The 21,456-nt window shown below is 38.9% G+C and overlaps 1 protein-coding gene across 1 annotated transcript in view; it reads right to left on the bottom strand.

Moving 5' to 3' along the window:
• The window catches only part of LOC129730598 (protein disks lost), a 590,739-nt gene that overhangs the window by 81,125 nt on the left and 488,158 nt on the right, over nt 1-21,456 (bottom strand). Inside the window, exons 4-6 of the mRNA XM_055690050.1 lie at nt 19,706-21,236; nt 18,622-18,778; nt 9,976-10,257 (exon numbers count right to left, since the gene is read on the bottom strand). Of these exons, the coding sequence (XP_055546025.1) occupies nt 9,976-10,257; nt 18,622-18,778; nt 19,706-21,236 (1,970 nt within the window). The remainder of the gene's footprint in view (nt 1-9,975; nt 10,258-18,621; nt 18,779-19,705; nt 21,237-21,456) is intronic.

Genomic DNA, 21,456 nt, shown 5'->3' on the forward strand with positions numbered 1-21,456 from the left:
AGTCGTTTAGTTGAGCGGGCTCGTTGAAACGGTAGGCATGAAAGATGATTGTGACTCATTATTCGCTGGGTACGGATTAAGTATTTCGCCTCGTTGAAAAGAGATATGCTGGAGATTAGGTGGGGGTCGAGAAAATTTATCCTTCGCTGCAGCAAGAAGCACACGGTCTGGTGGTAGTTGGTTGTAGTAGCTGTTGTTAAGATTCCTGTTAAGATTGAGGTAACGATTCGGGATTTGATTGTTGTTATTATTGATGCTGTTATTGTTGTTGTTGGAGTTGTTAATGTTGCGGTTGTTGTAGATGTTATTATTGCGATTGAAGTTATTATTGTTGCGGTTCTGGTGGTTGTTATTGCTGCGGTGGTTGTAGATGTTATTGTTGCGATTGTAATTGTCATTGTTGTTCAGGTGGTTGTTATTGTTGCGGTTGTTGTAATTGTTACCATTGCGGTTGTTGTTGTTAGTATTGTTGTTGTAAGCCTGTTGTCGTCGATTCCTCCTTCTTCTGGCTGCATCTGCATTCTTCAACTGTACCAAACGACGCCTTTTACGTTCATCATAATCTGTCCAATCCGCTTTCCAAACTTTTTTTGAACCTAGAAACCGCCAACCTGAATTATTGGCATTATCCAAATTAAGTTATGTTGCCAAACTTGGAAGTGAAATTCTTTGTTAAATATTCTAAAAATCAAGCAACCAATAAAAACTCGCTCAGTTTGTTTTTCGAAAGGGTTTGGAGCTTCCATTTGCACTTGTAAACACTTAAATCGAATAATGCATTCTGTAAAAGGTTTGATTTTTGTTTGTTTTTTTTTTTGTTCGATTTTGATGTACTACACATACAAACAATGTACTACACATATAAACAACATCACACTAACGTACATACACAAATACACATGTATATACACATACAACGCTCATTTAGACGAACTGAGTGGATTGGTATACGACACTTGGCCCTCAACAGATTCATTTTGTGTTTAAAGTTAAATACCCTATGTTAAAAAATACTCTATGATAAATATTTCAAAATCTAAGCCAATAATCAAAAACTCCACTCGGTAGCATTTTGGGGGAGCACATTAGCTTGCATTTGCATATAAAACCATCAAAATCGGATATTGCGTTCTATAAGAAAGATGCGTTAGTATTTTGCGTCACATACATACAGACAGCACACATACCCACATATACACACATACACACACACATACACACGAACAAACATTGCTCAGTTCGTCAAACTGAGTCGAATGGTATATACCATTCGGCCCTTTGGTCTTCGGATCTATTTTGCGTTTTTCGACCGATTTTATAACCTTTGTTTAGTATAACAAAGGTAAAATAAATAATTTGAACAATAGAAATGAAAATGAAATGCTTTATCACGTTTCTGATATATATGAAAAAAATTATAGAAACACAACCTAATAACGTTCGGCCCTTTGGATCGCGTTTATGCTTTTGATTTTGCCGGTGATTGCTATACCTTTCTAGGAGAACTTGACTCAATACTTAAGCTTTTAAACCAAACGTGTAAACAATCAAAAATTCAAAGCGATAAAAATGTGAATTATGAGAATATTGAAGAGAGAGTGACCTAAATCAATGACTATTAACAAAACGTATTTAGAGAAACAGTGGTTTGGCACGCTCAATCTGAATACAAATTGCGTTATTGAGAGATATAAGTGTGGGAGAATACTGATAAAATAGAAGAGAGCAACGTAAAAGATGAAGCGTTTTCTTGCTATCTTTAGCGATCGTAAATCAGCTTTCTCTCGAGTACCAGGTAGGCATAATCACAAAATTTCGATCCCACAGACAGACAGACATTACAAGCAGCCTTTTGTTGCGTAGTCTGAAATAGTATTTTTTCTCGATATTCCTTCGCCGAAGTGAACTGTCGATACCAGACACCTTGTTTCCCATACATCGATCGATCTCAAAAGTTACACAGTTGTCCTAGGACCCATAAGAAACACGGAAAGTTCTTGGGAGCGACAAAATAACACCATCGCTTGTTTCCCGTATAACCATGTCCCAGTCTAATGGGGAACAGGGAGAGCTGTGCAATGTAATGAGAGCCGAATTAGTTTTAAATTTGCTGTCATAAAACGGTCATTTTCAGAAGCCTGTTCAGGGAATTATAGTTGGTGATATTTGGCAAAAGGAACGAGATTCGCTATAAGAGGGCAGATAGCGTGTAAAAATAAGGGTTAAATAACATTACACACAAGCACGTATAAAATAATAATGAGCATGCTCCTCATCAATAGCGGTATTGCTAGTAATAGAAGTGCGGAATACAGCAGATAACCGGATATATCTCACAATAGATTCTGGTCGCAGAGAGGAGGTCCAAACAAAAAAATTGCTGTTTTAAAAACACCGGAAGTGAATTCAAAACATCTGGAGATGATTTCATGATAGATAATTAGAGGACCCTGTTCGCGCAGTGAACAGGTTTTGAGCATCTCACACCGATTTACATCATCGCTACAGGACAATGCTCTTTCCATTCACTACGCCAACGTATAATGTCCTTCACGAATAAAGGAACACACCGAAGGACATTTCATGACGCTTCTGGTATATTCTCCTGGTAAATGGAACACAACACGCGAGCAACTGCGCTTCAACGCTTCAATTCGTTCTACCGCATGGAGGAAGATGATGGAGGAAACGAGAACTTCCTGCGCCGCTACTAAATCAGTATAAATACCGCGCTTCTGCGCAAGCTAGTTCATTGTGTATTTTCATTCCGAAGTGTGTATTTCGAACTCATTGTGTATACTGAACCGAGAGTGTGTATTTCAAAACCGAAGTGTATTTCCAATCGAGTAAGCAAAGCCTTGGTGCTACATTCCGATTCGGAACTTGACCTTCTGTTTACTATACACAGACTTCGCAGCCAACCGTTAAGTGTACAGGGCAATTGCGGGGCTAGCGCTACGATCCTACTGACACTAACAGTCTCTCCCGAGTCGAGACTCGAACCTACGACGACTGGCTTGTTAGGCCAGCATCGTACCTCGAGACCAGCTAGGGAGGCGACTCGATTTCCAATCGAGTATTTATAATTAAAAGTTAAAGTGAATGATCTCAGTGCTTTATCATTAATCCGGAAGTATTTATTTGTGTTCGCTAGAAGTGCGCATTGGACCTTAGTGTGGTGGCTCATTTTCTTGTGTTTAAACAGCATTCGCGCTGTCTCCTGAGCCAGTTATCCTTTCGTGTGTGCGATTTCCGCGTCCTTTGCTTGCTTCGTTCTTCGCTTTGTACTGTGTGACAGTACGGAAGCATCGTGCCTGCTGCGCTGATTGTTTAGTTTTCAGTCGGCAGCGACTCTGATAGCGGTTTTTAGAGGCACCGCTCGCCCACCCGCCTCTACGTGTTGACGAAGGCGTCAACAGCCCCTAAGCATCCGATTCCGAAAATAGATAAATTAGATTACCAGCCGGGGAGCCGCGAAGCTCATCTATGAGTCTGACAAACACATCCTTGTATTACAAAACTTGTACCGTCTGCCGGGGTAACATTAAAACACGGAGGAGAAACCGAAAGTCACAGTCTCGGATTTCAGGAAGGTATCTGGAGTTAATTGTAGGCTCCAGAAATGCTTTTATTGAATATTGGCAGTTTAGGCTGTCTTCCAGAAACCGAGAGTTACCTTTAAGGAATTCAAAATGGGGTTTAAATTCAGTTTCTGGCCTCTGGGTACTATGCCGGCTCCAAAAATACTCATTTCATTTGAGGGTAATTGGCCTTTTCAGGCTGTATTCCAAGAATCGGAAATCGCCATCATGAAATTCAAAACGTATCTGTCGTCGGATACAAGCGTCTTGACATCATTCTGATTTCGGAAACACTCATATTGGATGATTTTTATCCTCTTTGGGCTGTTTTCCAGGAACCAAAAGCCGCCATCATAAATTGATAAATGGTGTCTGGTGTTGATTGCCGGTTTGTGGGTATCATCCCGACTCGTGAAATTCAAACATTTTTTTTGTGCGGTACTCATCCATCGCATCAAAAACAGGTTTGTCTGTAGTCAAATATGACTCAAATTTAAAGGAATTTTATCATTTTAAGCTGTAGTCGGGAAATTTTGAATTTCGAAATAGCGTCTGAGGTCAGATTCTGGTCTCTGGGCATCATGCCGGTTCTGGTAATACCTTTATTGAATGGTATTTGGCGCTTCTACAGTCCAATATACCTCAGAAACGAAGGAAATCAATAAGATCAACTATGACGACGGTTATGAAATTTCATATATATATATATATATATATATATATATATATATATATATATATATATATATATATATATATATATATATATATATATATATATATATATATATATATATATATATATATATATATATATATATTTATATGGAAAATTGTGCAAGCAAACTGAAACAATAAGAGCATAATTTGCTAAGGCTTGAATTTCTGCGTGTACGCCGACATACGTAGTGTGAACCCGTATGAAAAAACCGTGTAGACTCAGAAATCCACGTCGCCATTCTCAAATCCGCGTGAAGAAGACTTCAATTGTAGAAAACACATTCAAGAATACTGAAGATCAGCGAATCAAGAGGAAACCAGAAAAAAAACACAGAGGTCGAGGAAAAACATACGCATAAAAATACGCGTAAAAACCAACTGTTTTTGGGAAATCCGCGTAAAAGAAGCGTAAATTCTTAAATCCGCGTAAAATAACGCATGAATCCAAGAAAAATAACCGCGTAAAAACCGTCTTTAAATCTAGAAACACCATTTATGTTTAGCAAGCGTTCGAACGAAACATTCGTTTAACTCATTAACCAGCTAGTGCACAATATTATGTTTTGTATTTTTAGTAGTGAAAAGGGTATCCAAAAATTGTTCAACAATAATAGTAATAGACGAAAATCACTGTAGAATGGAGAAATTATTTTGCGATCCAACAAAACGGTAAGCTGTTTTGATCTACTTATGAACAAAAATGAAATATCTTTTTTTTTTTGATAACTTGGAGACGCCGTTAAACTCGTTTAGCTACTATCATTGTTTTTAAATACTTTACCCGTAGCGTTCAAATAATACAGGTAAGACTCGAGAACAAGAAAAAGTTCACAAAGCCCAGCCCACAAAAAATATTTTTAACAACGGCTTGTACCCGTTAACATTCAAGTTCATTAAGCAGACAATGTGTGCAGCTGGGGAAGCGAAAAATAAGCGAACTGGAATATGATACTGATTTGGAACAATATACCGAATCCCGACGGGCCTTGAACCCGCAATCTCCCTGTCTCCGGCATGCTGTTTTGACCGATTAAATTACGGGGGACGGTGGTACTGTTCCACAATCTATATACGTATCACATTCCACTGCCGACTTATTCTATTGCTCATCCCTAACTACACACACTGCTGTGCAAGCGTTATTTATACGAATGAAAGGAATGTCTCAACACATACAGAAGAGTTAGCTGATGCTGACTAGAGATGGTCGGGTTTAATGTTTTTCAAACCCGTACCCGACCCGAACCCGATTTTTTTTTCGGTCGAAGCCGGAGCCCGACCCGAACCCGAAACTTTTTTTTTCGTTCAAACCCGAACCCGACCCGAACCCGAGAATTTTATTTCTTTAAAACCCGAACCCGACCCGAACTTGAAATTGTAAACCCGACCCCGAGATTTCATAGATTTTATAGTCGGGTTTCGGGTTTTCATACCCAAACCCGACCTGAACCCGTCATTTTCAAACCCGAACCCGACCCGAACCCGACAATATTTTTTTCACAAAACCCGAACCCGACCCGTACCCGACACTTTCAAAATTTTCAAACCCGAACCCGACCCGAACCTGTCGGGTACAGGTCGGGCTCGGGTTTCGGGTTTGAAAACCCGAAACCCGACCATCTCTAATGCTGACAACTCTTATAGACCTGTGTGATCCAGACCAAGACAGTCTGAGTCGTGCTTGCAAGTGCGACACAACAACGGACGGTGCTCCGTAGAGCTAAATTTTTTCGAACTAAATTTCTATTTTTAACAACGGCTTTTACCCGTTAACATTCAAGTTCATCAAGCCGACAACGGGTCTTAATTCTTGTTAGGACTCCAGAAGTATTTCCAACCATAGCATTCGCAGCGTCCGTACATACATCCATATAATTTTCCAATGGAATATTGTTTTCGGTTACATCATCATCGATCAACTTGAAAATTTCAGCCCCTGTGCAGAAATTGACAACGGTTTGCGAAGGAACAAATCTTTTTGGAAACTTTCAGAAAATGACTAGCGTATAAATACCATCACAATTGCTAGCCCTGCCACATCGGTGGACTCATCAAGCTACATAGTTAATTTTAAAATTTCAATCGAGAAATCAAAGTGCTTCCGATATTTTTAGTTTTGTTAAAAATACGCCAAAAGATCGTGTGTTTGATATTGGAATCCAATCTAACAATCAATTATGACACGCATTCAAGAAGCAAGGTTTAGTTGAATTTTCAGCAATAGTATGTGCGGCCAAAGTTTCACATTTTTCAGCAAGGAAAGACGAAATTGTCAAAAGCGGTTTTTCATGCCAAATGTCTTAGAAATGCATGAAACGTCGAGGTCTGGTGTTATCTGATAAAAATAAGGACTACGACAGTTGAATTCAAATGAATGATAAATAGTAATAAACAGAAATTATGACTTTCTGGCTCATCCGGGCTGAAACTGAGATTTGAAGAAATCGGATAATATCATATTTCAATTTGTTATGCCTTTTTAAGGCATTAAGCATAAAAACTTTTTTCAATAACGAACATTTCATGTACAAGTTTTTCTCGTTGATTCAACAATGCCAAATAAATATTTTGATTTGAACAGGTGTTCAGTCGGGTTAAAGATCTGAAATGCCGCGAAGTACTAGCAAAAGCTTCGTGGAGAGCTAAGTGCACCGCTGAGCACCATTTGGGAGCCCCTGGTTTAGAGTATTTCATAAACTCAGATTACAATTCTGATTTTACGGTGTATGGGTTTTGAAATTTTCAAGTAATTTCCGGAAATTATTTATGATTTTTCCAGGCAGATTAGTAAACAAAGATTTCTAACCTGAGCTCGTTGTGCATCTGTCCGTCTGTTGGAATATATATTTAATGGAGATATGCTGTCGGATGACGAGAACCCTACTAAATTATGGCAACAAAATATACAAAAGAAGATACTAAAAATCCTTCACTTCTTTTTCACAACATTGTGTTCGCGTTTTAATACGAAAATTAATTATTCTACTTAAGACTATGACAAAAAAAATCCACACTTCTTGTAATGCTACAGTAAAATCGACAAGTATAATATTTTACCTAACATTCCGAAAAAAAAAAGGAACAACTCGCCCTCATCTGCAGGTCGTTGAACTTGCATATTTATTCTTTCCACAAATACTTTTCAATATCCCTGCCACCCACTGCCAGTCATCTATCACGGTAGGACACACTGAGCACGAAAAATGTATACGAAGGATTTGCCCCCCTTGCATAGCTGGGCTGCACAACTGAACGCTGCTACAGTTAGTTAATGCGGTGTGGTAGAGGGGTCGTTTTTGATTATCATTTTCTCCCCTAGTTGCAAAATGTGAGCCATAACGGAAGACCCAGGGCAAGCCAGAGCCAACCAACAAACAGCCAGCCAAAACAGCCAACTGGTGAGTGTGGCAGCCAGCAGTGTCAATTGCTTTAGTGCGCTCAACTCCTATCGATCGTGTTGTGCTACGACTTTAACCTTTCCCTTGGTGTAGAAAGAGAGCGGGACGGAGCGGAACCTTTAAGAAAGGCCTTCGCCGACGGGAAAACAGTGGTGCACATATCTAGGAGCACCTTGGGTCACACCAACCAACTTGCAGACACGGTGAGAGAGACTCTGCGGAGGAGTGGATTCAGGCGCCCGAGAATGCTAACTAGGCTAAAAGTGAACCCGTTTCCCTTTGGATCTGCAGTAATCGGAAATGCCATCCCTAGGCTGCTAGATATCCTGTGGGTTTTTATATAGTGTGGTCGTCTCCCAGAACACGGCTTTGAAGTTTGCAAGGTACCGGAAGAGAGTTTAAAGATTTATTCCAATTGATATAAATTATGGCACCTTGTAGCATGGTCTTGACTTTTGCCGTGTCGAAAAACAGCCGTCATTAGAGGCCAGGCACCGACGGCGCAGTTAGAAACTTGGAAAGTGGCACATCCTTACGAGGCAATTAAATACGCCGCTAGGGTGTTTTATCGATGGGAGAGTGAAGAACTTTGTCTTCGGGTGTCGCGTGAGCTAGTTTATAGGCTCGCTGGAAATTATCGTATGTCTGCGAAACAGGAAGCACATCTCGTACAACATGAATGGTGAATAAACATGGTTGGTGAAAAGTTTGCGTGGTTTACTTTCAGATAACGAAGCAGGTTAACAAATTCACTAACGTCAAGTTGAATAAATGGTTCAATATTGGAAGTCATCTTTGCTTTCTAGAGTTTTATTTTACTTTAACTAGTTTGGATAGAAAGTATGTTTCTACCGAAACTAACAATGATTCTTCTTTCAACTTTTTTCATTGAACATTTGAAGTTTCTAAAAATTCATTCTCATCTCTAATGTAGTATATAATAAGTTACCTTCACGAGTTGAATCTGACAATCGAGGTGGATGAATTAGACTGAGTTAGTATCAAAATACCTGAAAGAAAAGTGACTTTGCACTGACATGTTCCAGGTTTGCTCAACGATCTTTAGCTTTATAGGCACCATTTATTTTCCCCAAATAACTTTTATTCGCAAGACGTTACGAATGGACACTGCTCAATCTATTTATAAATGAGAGGTCGTTACCAAATCACGTGGTCATTAAAAAAGGAACAGGAGGTTGAAGGAAGCCGTTATATTTGATCGAGGAGCGTTTTTGTGGCTGTTATTTGTTCGTTAATCGTTGAATAAGTGTAATATCGCAAATTGAGAAACGCTTGGAGAAGATTAGCTTACTATCAATTTGGGAATCGACGTGTTTAATCGATATAATTTATCAAGACGATAATATTGGAACAATGTAGTGTAATAATTTGTTGTGGGTAAAATCGAAGTCTCGAAAGAACAAGAATATTTTCAATTTGCCAAGAGAGGAAGAATAAGGATGTATAAAATTACAAATTCGTGTTCGAAACCTAAAAAAAGTATATGGCTTTTTTTTCAAATAGGCAAAAAAAAACTTAATATTTGAAAGATATGCGTTCAATATTGATTCAAAAAAATACCTTTTTGCATGAAAAGCGATACGTTTTCACTGGTACTAGCTCGCGTCCGTGAGACTGAATCAACAACATTACGTTATATGGAATGGAAACGATAAACAGACTTCTGCACACGGTCAAAATTCCTGGAAGGTAAACATCCGGAACCGTGCTGGTGAAAAACTTAGTTCGGACCGGATAGCATACAAAATAAGAAAGCTTTCAATGATACCACCGAATTCGGGAAGGCGGTTGGTGCAGGGCAGCATCCACAACATCGGCCGGGATTGCTCGAGTGGCTTTACTGTGCGTATCACCAAGGTTCGAATACGGCGGCAATCCGCCTGAATTTTAGCACGTCATAAAAAGTTTATCATTGGTCTGCGACAACGATGGCTTTTGTTTGGCGCATAAAAACGAAAACTTTATCACTGTCTGTTATGCTACGTATGCGTAAAACCAGAGGATTATGTCGTAAAGTATATCATGCCGCAATAATCGATGTTCGCTACAAGAGGTAGATAAATTTTCAAGAATCACGTCAGCATAATGTTTGAAATTGGCACTTTGATGTCAGCCAGGTCACCCGTAAAAACTCGAACTGTTGCTGTGACTGCAGCCCGGAAGGTTAATCATGTCTATGTTTTCCTGAATTAAACATCCTAATCAACAAAATTCATTGCCGCTGATGGCAGGACAAAACGGGAATCACTACTCACCACATATTCGCAGTCGTGCTGATTGTCGGAGCCGGAAACATTCAGCACCTCGTACGAGGAATCATTCATCTCTAGCAGCTCATGAATCAGGACTGCCTTCAGCTGCTCTATGAATATTTGATTGGTCTCGCTGGCGATGATGAAATCGCGGAAGAACGCTTGGCTGCCCGGAAACAAATACTGGGTGGAAAACTGACTAGGTGCAACTAGGCGTTGTCGCAGTTTCACCAGTTTGGCCGGGTCCACGTTAGGCAGTGCCATCGCCAGTTCTGACGCAGAGTTCTGTTGGAGAAGGATAACAAACATTAGTATATATATATATTTTTTTTATTATTCTCTACACCCCTTAATTTTTTTAGAACATTAATAACTTTGTTATTGTAAACAGAATGCTTTCCGAGTTATTGACATGGAAGGAAAATTATTTTTTGATTGTATTTGAATCATTTATTTTTATTATTTTTAATAGTATTCACAATTATATGATTGTTCCGATGGAAGTTTCGCGTGAGTGAAATTTTGCGTATCGTTTATATCGTTATTCCGTTGGTAACTTGCATGAAAGTCACAAAATTTCAAAAAATTTTTGCTTTCATATTCAATTGTTGGTTAACTCAACACGGTGCCATTTTTCATTCATGTTTTCAACCATTTGAGCTTGAAGTTGTAAAGATTTCTCTAATTTCTTTGTGAGAGATTTAGAAATACAAGTACACCAGCTTAGTTCGTAACTAATATGTAATGAAAAGACGTGATAACAACGGGGAAACAAATATCTTATTTATTGGATAAAATTAAGATTTGTCTTCGGATGGTGGTGGGCACATTCGGACATCGTTCATGGGGCACATTCGGACACTTACCTTATTTGTAATTGATTGTTGTTTATTAACAATTTTATTTGATTTAGACTGATTCTCAGTCCTAAAATTGGTTCGGAACTACAGAAGGAAAACTGATAGAGCGAGCATCAACGAAGATGAGCTGGCATGAGTTTTTAACGGAACAATGTCTTTGAGACACGCTTCTGACACCTGCAGAATTGAAAAAAGTACCTTGGTCTGTCGTATGAAAAATCAAAGAAACTAAAAAACGGAAAAATCAGAACTTCTCGTCTAGAAACTCAGATTAACAAATATTTACGAACGTGGAAGAATCATTTCTAGAGAAGTATTTGATCGAAAGTTCCCATATGAATTATGGAATGACGTACCGTATACCAAGGCGATTGGAAAATTGTTCACAGTGTTCTGGAACACTTGAATAAGGTTCCGAAGCAGCGTAAGTGAACCAATTTGCTGTTGTTTGACAATCACGAATGCCATTGCACTTTGCACCAATCAAATATTGCAGAGAAAATGGCATAGTTCTTGTATCCTTTCCTTCTCATAGCCAGTTTGCTCGGTTATTATTTTCTGAATTAAATTTGAAATAAAAGGATAAGTTTCGGGATTGGTGAAGCATCTGATCTCAGTCTCTGCTTATATGGTAGAAAGAGTTGAGAAACACAAAATTTTCATTGATCTAGAAAAGTTTTTCAACACTGTCTGAATGTGCTCCAGGACTGTCCGAAACTACCCCACACACGGGGCACATTCGGACAAAAAAGCAATTTTGAAAAATTCAAACAAAACAATCGAAATCGCATCAACGCACACTACTAATACGCTTATATGATACTGCGATGTCCAAGTAACAGCAAGGATGGATTCAGATTTTTTTAAAAGTTAACAAAAAAATATTAAAAATGAAGATAGAAAAAGTTGCCGAAACTGCCCCCCTTTCCCCTAAACTATAAATTCTTGGTTCCTTAATAATTTTCTCGACTTAAAATATAATATTCTACTTTCAACAATTATTGGTCTGATGAGTTTTAGCGACTTTCGTACGTTGGTTTACGAAGGTATATTTTTTATTTCGCTCGCTCGCTCGTTGGTTTTATTTAAGGGGTAATATCCACCATAACATTTTTTTTCTGTCATTTTTTTTATTGGCTTAAATCGTGAATACGTGATATTTCGGTTTTCGAAAAAATTTTTTTGATGCCAAATGACTTAAAAACGCATGAAACGTCGAGAATTGGTGTCATCTGAAAAAAAAATTTTTTGCAAAAATTTACTCTCTGGGACTTAGTCGTTTTTTAATTGTGGTAGGCGGAGTTCAAAATGTTTAGAATTCATCTTTTGAAATTGATCACTAGTCTCTCGAAATAGCTTGTATAATGATATACACTATAACTAGCATCGAATACATTATGTTTCATTAGGGTGGTTCATTTATTCGGCATAGGGTGGTTCATAATATTGTGTAAAAATGAGTATAAAATGAAAAAAATCACTTTTCACTGAATACCAATAAAAAAATTCCTGAAAATTTAATATTTGTTATATCATTGTCGTTAGGGTGGCAATGTTGAATTGGAAAAATTATAAGTAAAATGGCAAAATATTACAAAACAAATTTTCAAAATGTATCAAACTACTCTGTGCAAAAAAAAAAAAATATCTCAACCAAAATTAAGATTGTGTCTCGTGGAAAATGTTGAATGCCTTCATGTCATTTGCAAAATCACACACGGGAGGTACATGGAATTTTAATATTTGAAAAATGTTTTCGATTCCAAGTGTCTTAAACTTTTAAATGAAACGGTGGAAACTGAAGGAATATGTTATATTACTTTGTTTGAAAAATCTACTCTCTAAGACACTTGCACTCGTCTTTCGAATGTTGTACCAGACAATTTATTCGTTTTATTTACCACAATAATGTCCTTTGTCAACACTTGATTGAACACACAGTGCTCTGGCTTATATAATCGGACAAAAGACTGAATCGATGTTATTCAGTGATAATGAGAGTATAGGGATCTCAATCAGATAGGCAACACAATTGACTCGTTCTTTCTGGGTTTGCGTCGTTTTGACAGTTCGACCATACATTTTCTGTCAAGTTTACATCATCAGAACGCGAACGTGCCGGTGTGCGGTGTGACATCTTCGGCAAAGTTGTAGATAATAGTTTTGTTTTTCAAAAAAATATACACTCTAAAAACAAATTACTAATTTTAAAAGAAATAAAAGAAAGTTATAAATTAATTATCGAAAACAGCCCATTTAAAAAAACTGATTTTTTTATAAAAACTACGAAAGTTTTCCTGAACAACGAAACCGGCCATGGAGAAATCAGAAAAAAAGTTATATTTTTTAATTTTTTTTTCACATGGTACATATTTTTTTTGGAGGAACGAAGTTATTATTTACAACTTTGCTAGATACACTATGTCAATCAAATAAACCGTTTTGACTGTGGAAATATTCTTGATTCCTCATAGAGTGCTCTATTGGAAATTAAAAATATGTCTACAGGCGAATGGCATAGTGTCTTCGGCAAAGTTGTAGATAATATTTTGTCCTTCCAAAAAAAAATACGCCTTTTGAAAAAATTAATTGAAAATAATTTTTTTTCAAAAAAATTTTTTTTTCAAAAAATGATAACTTATTTTTCTTGATTTCTATATGATCGGACTGGTTTCATTTTTTTGGTAATCTTTCGTAGGTTTTATTGAAAAAATCAAGTTTTTAAAAAATGAGCCCTTTTGAATAATTAATAATAATTAATCTTTCTTCTAACTTTTGAACGAATAATTTTTTGAGTGTAATTTTTTTGGTAAGACCGAATTATTATCTACAACTTTGTCGAAGACGTCACACCAATCAAACGAACCGAAGTGCTTTTTTTATTTTATACTCATTTTTCACAATATTATGAACCACCCTATGCCGAATAAATGAACCACCCTAATGAAACATAATGTATTCGATGCTAGTTATAGTGTATATCATTATACAAGCTATTTCGAGAGACTAGTAATCAATTTCAAAAGATAAATTCTAAACATTTTGAACTCCGCCTACCACAATTGAAAAAACAATTAAGTCCCAGAGAGTAAATTTTTGCAAAAAATTTTTTTTTCAGATGACACCAATTCTCGACGTTTCATGCGTTTTTGAGTCATTTGGCATAAAAAAAATTTCTAAAACCGCAATTTCACGTACGGGGGGGGGGGGTACGTGAAGGGGGGGCTTGGGTGATTTTTCGGTTTTCAAAAAAGCCAAACTTCAATCGCTTTCCGCCACCCCATTTTAAGTCCGATTGAGCTGAAATTTTGCATAGAGTGTTTTTTCGAGCAGGTGAACATTTTGTATAGGGTTTTTTTTTGAAATTCGAGATGACCATTTTGCCTGGCACTCTAACCTATACCTTTCAAAGAACCACGTTTACCGAAGTGCATTTCTTTGCGAAGAACTAGTACCTTGCAAATGCAAGGGCTTCACAATGATAAAGCAGATGAGCAGACGTTTCAACTGCAGAGCATGGCCTCCAAGACTGCTGTTGGTGTAGTGCACATGGCGCTGGTGACGGAGAGAGAGGCCAGTCGCTAAACTTTGTTAAGCTTTGCCTGGGCTGTCACTTCATTCACCTTTGGCCAGTACAGGAGAGCGGCGTAGGTAATTCTTTGTCATGCAATAGTAATGTAGAACCAAAGAGCCAATTGTGGTTTCAACCCCCTGGTTTTACTGAATAGTGTTCTGCAGACTCAGATTGCCGTTGTAGCTTTTTTGACTATGTGGTCAATTTCAGCTTACTATCCAGAATAATCCCAAGGTGTTTCACTTCTAGATTCGTGGTATTGGAAAAGAAGGATTGTTATCTCTCACCTTCATTAGTGACGTCGCGCGCTACATCGTTCGATTCCATTCGACTTACCACTGTGACATAACCTTTCCTTTCCGTCGCAGTCGTGTAGTTGCATAAGAAACCCGGTCTCTGACAACGACTGTTACACTTCCTTCCTTGCAATATCCTGTCCTCCCCCCCCCCCTCACCGACCGCAAATCAGGAGTTCGTGGTTTTTGATGGGAAACTCTTTGTAATGCAACAGCCGCATAATGTCCAAAATGATTGGTTGTGGGTGCCGCAAATATCGTCCAAGCGTGGTGTCGGGACAATTTGACTGGTGTTTTTATAAGACTTTGTGGCCTCCCAGCTCCCTGGTTCCTAATCCCATGGACGCTCATGTACAGTTGAGCCGTTGAGAGCAAAAGTGGTACATGTGCCATTAACTAAATTTTTCAGGAGACGCGAAAATCACAAATTTGAGCGGCTTGAGGCACCCCTAAACCATGTCCGATTTAGCTGAAATTTTGCACAAATGACTATTTGGGACCAATAAACAAAATGTACACGGTCGGTTTTCAAAAGTTTAACATGACGCTTTTCACAGCCACCCTAATAAACACTGCTTCAACAAAAATGATTCAGGAAAGAATATCTTGTATTTTCATATTTCAACACATTTTTAAAGTGTATTCAAACTTAATGAACACCCTGAGCAGTAGTATGAACGATTATCGACTATTGTTTGTCCTCACTAATAAGCAATTATTTGCTTCCGATGGTGTGTATTCCAGATTTCGTAGAATCTCGTTGACCCTTTGAATCCATACTTGTCCTGCTTGCTTTAGTCCGTACAGAATTTAGCGCAGTAGACACACATCGCCCTTCACCTCGGATAAGTCTCTTTTAAGGTATGCTGATTTTTCGTCCACATGCTTCACTAACTTCTGACGGCAACAGCTACAGGGTCGAAGATTTCGCCATATTGTGTTCTGCTTCACTGGCTGAATCCTTGGGGATCAATCAGGCCTTGTATCGGGTGATTTCTTCGTTACCATTCAGTTTACTCTTGAACACCCATTTGCCACTAACGGGTTTGGAATCGTGAGGCAAGCAATTTCTCAAGTCGTATTACCATGCAAGGATTGGATCTCTCTTCCATAGCACGCTTCCACATATCCCGATCTGGGCACCTCATTGCTCCTTCGAACGATCGGAGCTCACAGAGCTCTTGAATAGTCAACCCGATCATGCCGTAACTCTGTGGCGAGTTCGTGGGTGGATCAACGAACGTTCAGTGTAGGGTCGAATATTTTCCGTCCTTCGGTAGCGTCTAACTCGTTCTACTTGATAGCATCAGTGTAGCTCAGGTCATCTTTTTCATTATAGGAAGTTGTGTTCTCAAGACCACAGACATCTCCCTCGCTCGTCTCGCCATGATCTGGGTCATTGCTACTGCTGCTCTTGCTGACATCATCATTATCGCTCGAGTGCGTTAACTCACCATGCCCGAGAATTTGGTGCTATGTGTACAAGCAGTTAGGATTACGTTTAGGCTCACTCACCAGCATTGCATTATCAACTGTCCGCAACACTACCCATTATTTTCTTTTTGAAACCGCAGCACCAATTCGCATCGAACACGAGCTTGACTCCTTTGGCAGCCAGTTTTTTCTCCGAAGCAAGGTTAGTCTCAAAGTGTGGGACATACATTACATTCGATAGAAGAATAGAGTAAGCCTTCACTATTCGGCGACTCCCGGAACGGCTTGCAAGCGCCAACTCCTTCTGTGGTGGTTTTTTTGCTATCCATTAGGTGACTTAGGTGAGGAGGTCTTTTTCTGCTTCTCGTCATCAGCCGTCATGCAGATTCGCTTCTCTTCCTGCTTTCTCGTTTGGGCACCTCACCGTCTTCAACGCGTATTCAACGTTTCGGAGAGATATCGCAGCACCATAGCCACCTGCAGGTTTCAGTACAATACCTGGACTACCACCGACAGGCGCTTGAAAACGTATTGTTCGATGTCCTCGCCATCAGTGTACCATTTGACGCAGATCTAAAAAAATGCTTTCTACTTCGCCGCGGATGATATGAGCGACACCCAGGTCTCATTGATATAAAATTTAATACAACATTTGGTATTTGGGGTACAAATGGAGTCCAGTTGTTGTTCAAAATCGTTTATGTTTTTTGACGTGCTGTGATGATATTTTCACTGGTTAAAACACATACCTACTTTACATCTGTATGGTGTTTTGGAAGTAATGAAATCATAATGTTGTTCAAACATTCGTTCTGATAAATATTTTGATTGATGGCCAAAGCACTATACTTGAACCATGATTTGACAAAAAGAAAAAAAGTCCTTTTCTGTCCCCTACTTTAGCCGGTCTTCCACTACCCTAGTAACAATATAGGTTTTATCAAAGTTTTATAGCGCTCAATGCAGCCAAAACAGCGCTATAAAACTTTGATAAAACTAGTTTTGTTGTTTGGGTACCTTCCTGGCGGATTATAGTTGAGGTTCGCAGGAAGCCATACATAATAGAAACCGGAAGATTTTCGCTTTCGAAATGGTTTACCAAGAGCTTTTTGCCAAAATTGTTGTGCGGTTCATAGCGAACTGTACAATGAACTTGTTTGAACGCCATTTTGACCCGAGCTGAGCATGCATAAACAAAACAAAAAATACTGGCATAAAGAGGACAGATAGAGCTTTCATATACATTTTCTCATTCCTCTCTGAGCGTGCTTGTTGTGGATTAAAAAACTCAAAAAAAAAATCCAGAATTTTAGTTGTCATCCGTTACTTAAAAGTTTTTTGGCGATTGCAATCGGTCACATTTTGATACTTTTGGTTGCATTTGAAAGTTATTTTTCGTACATTTCAAATTATAATATGCAGTTTCTGTCACCCTTAATAAAAAGCAAAATAAAAAAAATAACAGGAGTTGTCATTGGATAACGTTTTTTTACCATCTACGCATTATTATCACACACATTATCACATAATCAAGCACTTCAAAACGCTCGCTGTTAGGCTACCAACGCTCTTACATTATATCTTTTTCTAACTTGACATTCACATTTCATTGTACAATGTAGAGATTTTTTAAGCCCAGAAATGTTTTTCATTGGATTTTTTACATCATACGATTCCACATAGTTTTATTACGAGTGCTCATTTTATCCCAGGTGATTTCTAACTCGTAAAACGTAGCAGCTGTTTTAAGAACCTGAACAGCGTTTGAAGTACGGTGGGCAAAATTAACTAAAAGAATACCAAAAGCTTTGCTTGAGCCCAAAAAGCTCTCATTAACCTGTATGTGCGCCACACCCCAGTCAATTAAGACGAGAAAAACTCATACTTCCGGAAGCGTTGATACAATACTTTTTTGCTATCTGGGCTCAACCGAAAAATGTGCTCTAATCCTGAGTCTCGTGCACATACTGTTTTCCAGAATTACAGTGTTGTAATATTGTCACCTTTCACATCTTCATTTCGTAAATCTTCTTAGTTCTTCAAATCTGCAACGATAGAAACAGCTTCAATCCCTCTAACAGTGCTTTCGTGATTAGCTCATATCAAACCAGACCATGTTTGACTCCTATTATAAACGTTGAAGAACATCGTATCACGTTTGTTTACTCTATTAAAATGTGTTGGTTTTAAGGCTATTATTAAAATCAAGTGAATTGAAAAACAGGAAACGGAACTGAATCGATGGGTGTTTTCAATTATTTTCTGAGAGTAATAATAGTAAAGTTTACTTTCAGAGTAAAACCGTAGCCATTCCCCGTGGAAGTGGGCGCGTAAGCTCAAATAACAATCTAGTTACAGAATCACTTTGATGGCAAACTAAGCAGATAACGAACGGATCCTTTGAATCAGTCCGGTAGCTACGTACGCCGGTGGTGGGCGATGGTGTTCATGCACAAAACCGTTAGCACACAGGTATAATACTCACATCAAAGTTACACGATTGCACCAGCTGTGCCGTGAAGAGCTTCGCCAGGTGTGCCATGTTGATCGGGTGTTCCATGATGGCCAGCAGGGAGCGAATCTTGCCGCGGAGCTCCGTCAGACAGTTCCAGGTCGGATTTAGGTGCTTAAGATCCCACGACCTGAGCAAGGATTGGCGGTGGACCGAGAAAGGAAAGAAAACAGCACACAAAGGATAAGAAATTATTTAGTACGGTGACGTGTTGGGTGTGCGTGTGTTCATCGTTCGACAGCTTTTTCATGGATGAGCGGAAGGATCTGTTTCGGAATTGCGCGTCTTGGGAAAAGCATTAGCGAGACAATTAATACGTTTTGGAAATTGTAAAGGCATGTGAAGGTGAAAAATACGCGTATGTTAAGATGTAGCAAAGTTTATGATAAACCGCGAGGTTAAATTTTAAATCCCTCACTGGTTAAATATTCAACTAAAACTCTCATAACATTTTGAAAGAGACTAATAAAAATGAGACAGCAGCTTTGAAAATTCGGAAATTTAATCCACAGCAACTTTGTTATGACTATCAATCATAATTTATTATTCTTGCTGCAAGTATACTAGATACTTTTCCGAAATTAGTTCACCAGTGCTAACAGAAAAGTGAAACTAAGACGTGAGTAATCTTGTTGGGAAACCCGTGTGAATACGATTTGCAGCGAGAATCAATTAATTCAAAAGAGTTATTTGTAGAAGGGATTATTGTCAACATAGTATGATTTCTTCTTTTATAAAAAGCTTTTCAACAATACTTATTAAGTTCAATGATACTTCATTCAAAAACAGAGGGGCTTTTTGATTTCAAGAACAAATATGCAAAAGATGACATCTTTTCTTAATTTTAACTCGATTTTTGTTAACCTTTTTTAAGAAGTCATCTGACATCCACATTGAACTTATTCAGTTGAATCTTTTCTGAATGTAGAAGAATTAATATCTTTCAAAAACAACATATTGTGGCAAAAACTGGCTATTCTGACCTACTAGACAGACCTAGAAAAATCGAGTACGGAACATAAGGAACAGTTTAGTAATTAACGAACCTGAAACTTACCTATAGATTGTACAAAAAGCGTCTCGTTGTTTTTTAAACGCGCCAAACTCTTTATCCGACGGGAAATGCTCCCTTGTGTCCGCTTCCTGCTGGTAAAACACGTTTATACCCCCAGTGGAACTGTTGGCAATGCCTCCCATTGAAGACACATCTAGTAGCTTTTGAATGTTATTATCAAGCTGCAATTTCTGTGTGTAAATTTCACGCAGATAAGCACTTAAAGATTGCTCGAGACAGGCGATGCGTTCGTTCTCTATTAACACTTTCAGCGTGATGCTGTCCAGTAGAGCCAGCAGAGTGCGCTGCCGGTTTAATGCTTGCAACGCAAAATAAACACAATTGTTGAGATTTTTCAAGATGAATCCTGCTAAAGCAATTGGTTTCGCTCTATCTACCTCACACTGAGCTCCAATAGGTTCAAATTCTGTATTAATTAGGTTTATAAGATATGCTAATTCGGAAAGTATATTGGGAGTCATGTTGAGGTCAATTACTACCGTGTATACATCTACCAAACGATCGATTAATGCACGTTCAGTTACTCGTTCTAGCTCGATGTGAACCGGTTGTGCAGCTGACATGCCACTACCTTCCGATAGTTTCCTGGGTGTTACAATCGTATTCCGGACTGCAGTTTGAAGCATTTTGTTCGTGTCCCGATGCTGATCCTCGACGGCAACGAAGCTGCTTTTGATTATGTCCTTGTAATTGCGTAAAAGACCACGTTCGTCCTTTTGTGACAGATCCAGCTCTAGACTATCTTCTGTTAAATTAATCAGGTTATTATCCGATTTGAAAGAGGAACTGGTAAAGTCGTGTCTATTGGAAACGGATTTGCTGAGAGTTGTTGGTGTGACTCGACGCTTTACTTTTCCCTCGGAGATAGTTGGACTTATCGAGTTGTCAAGTTCGAAGCTAGAACCGCAAGTTGTCAGACGACTAGTGAGTGTTTTACTGACCGTGATCGGCGTTACACGTTTCTTGTTTCGTAGCGGTTGTTCATTTCCGGGGGTCGACGATTGCATCGAGGTTTGCAGCCCCGGAAAGTCATCCGCTGCGAAGAGTGAGTTGACCTTGCTGCTGTTGTTGTTGTCTTTACTGTTATTCGCACTAGCGCCAGCATTAGTAGCGGATTTTCGCGGCTTAGATTTTAGAGAGGAGTGTGTGATGAAATCACCCAGACAAGGTGAGCTGGTATGTCGACTCACGGTGCTGTTGTTGCTGCCAAAGGATCGATCGTGACTGCGACGTGAATCGTGGCGAGAGCCGTTAGCCGGCGTTGTCTTCTGGTTGTTGGGGGTCGATGTGCAATCCTGATTCCAAGCTGAGCTGCGAGATCCCCTGCCAGAGCGTTGGCTCGAGTTGACGATCGGGGTACTGGTGTTGAGCTGATGCAACACTGACTTGCCAGATTGACCTCTAATCGGGGTACTGCTACTATTCGCGTTTGGTTCAATTTTACCAAGCGAGCTAATCCTAGCGCTCGGAATCGGGCTAAACGGTGTATCTTCTATGATGGCGGGCGTATGTTCTGTAAATAAAAAAGGTAAGTCTGGGTAAATGTTGTTGACAGAATCGTGAATTATGATATGATTAAATTTCAGCACACTAATGTTGCATCTCATTGTTTTCATGAAAAGAAACAGTCGACCTGCGGAAAATGACGCAATAGCACAGATGTTGGAAGATGATTCAAGCGATGATTTATTTATTTTGCTCAGCCTTCCATTGAGCGGTAAATCATTCTCAGT

This window comes from Wyeomyia smithii, chromosome 3 (assembly GCF_029784165.1).
Source record: "Wyeomyia smithii strain HCP4-BCI-WySm-NY-G18 chromosome 3, ASM2978416v1, whole genome shotgun sequence".
Lineage (NCBI taxonomy): Eukaryota > Metazoa > Arthropoda > Insecta > Diptera > Culicidae > Wyeomyia > Wyeomyia smithii.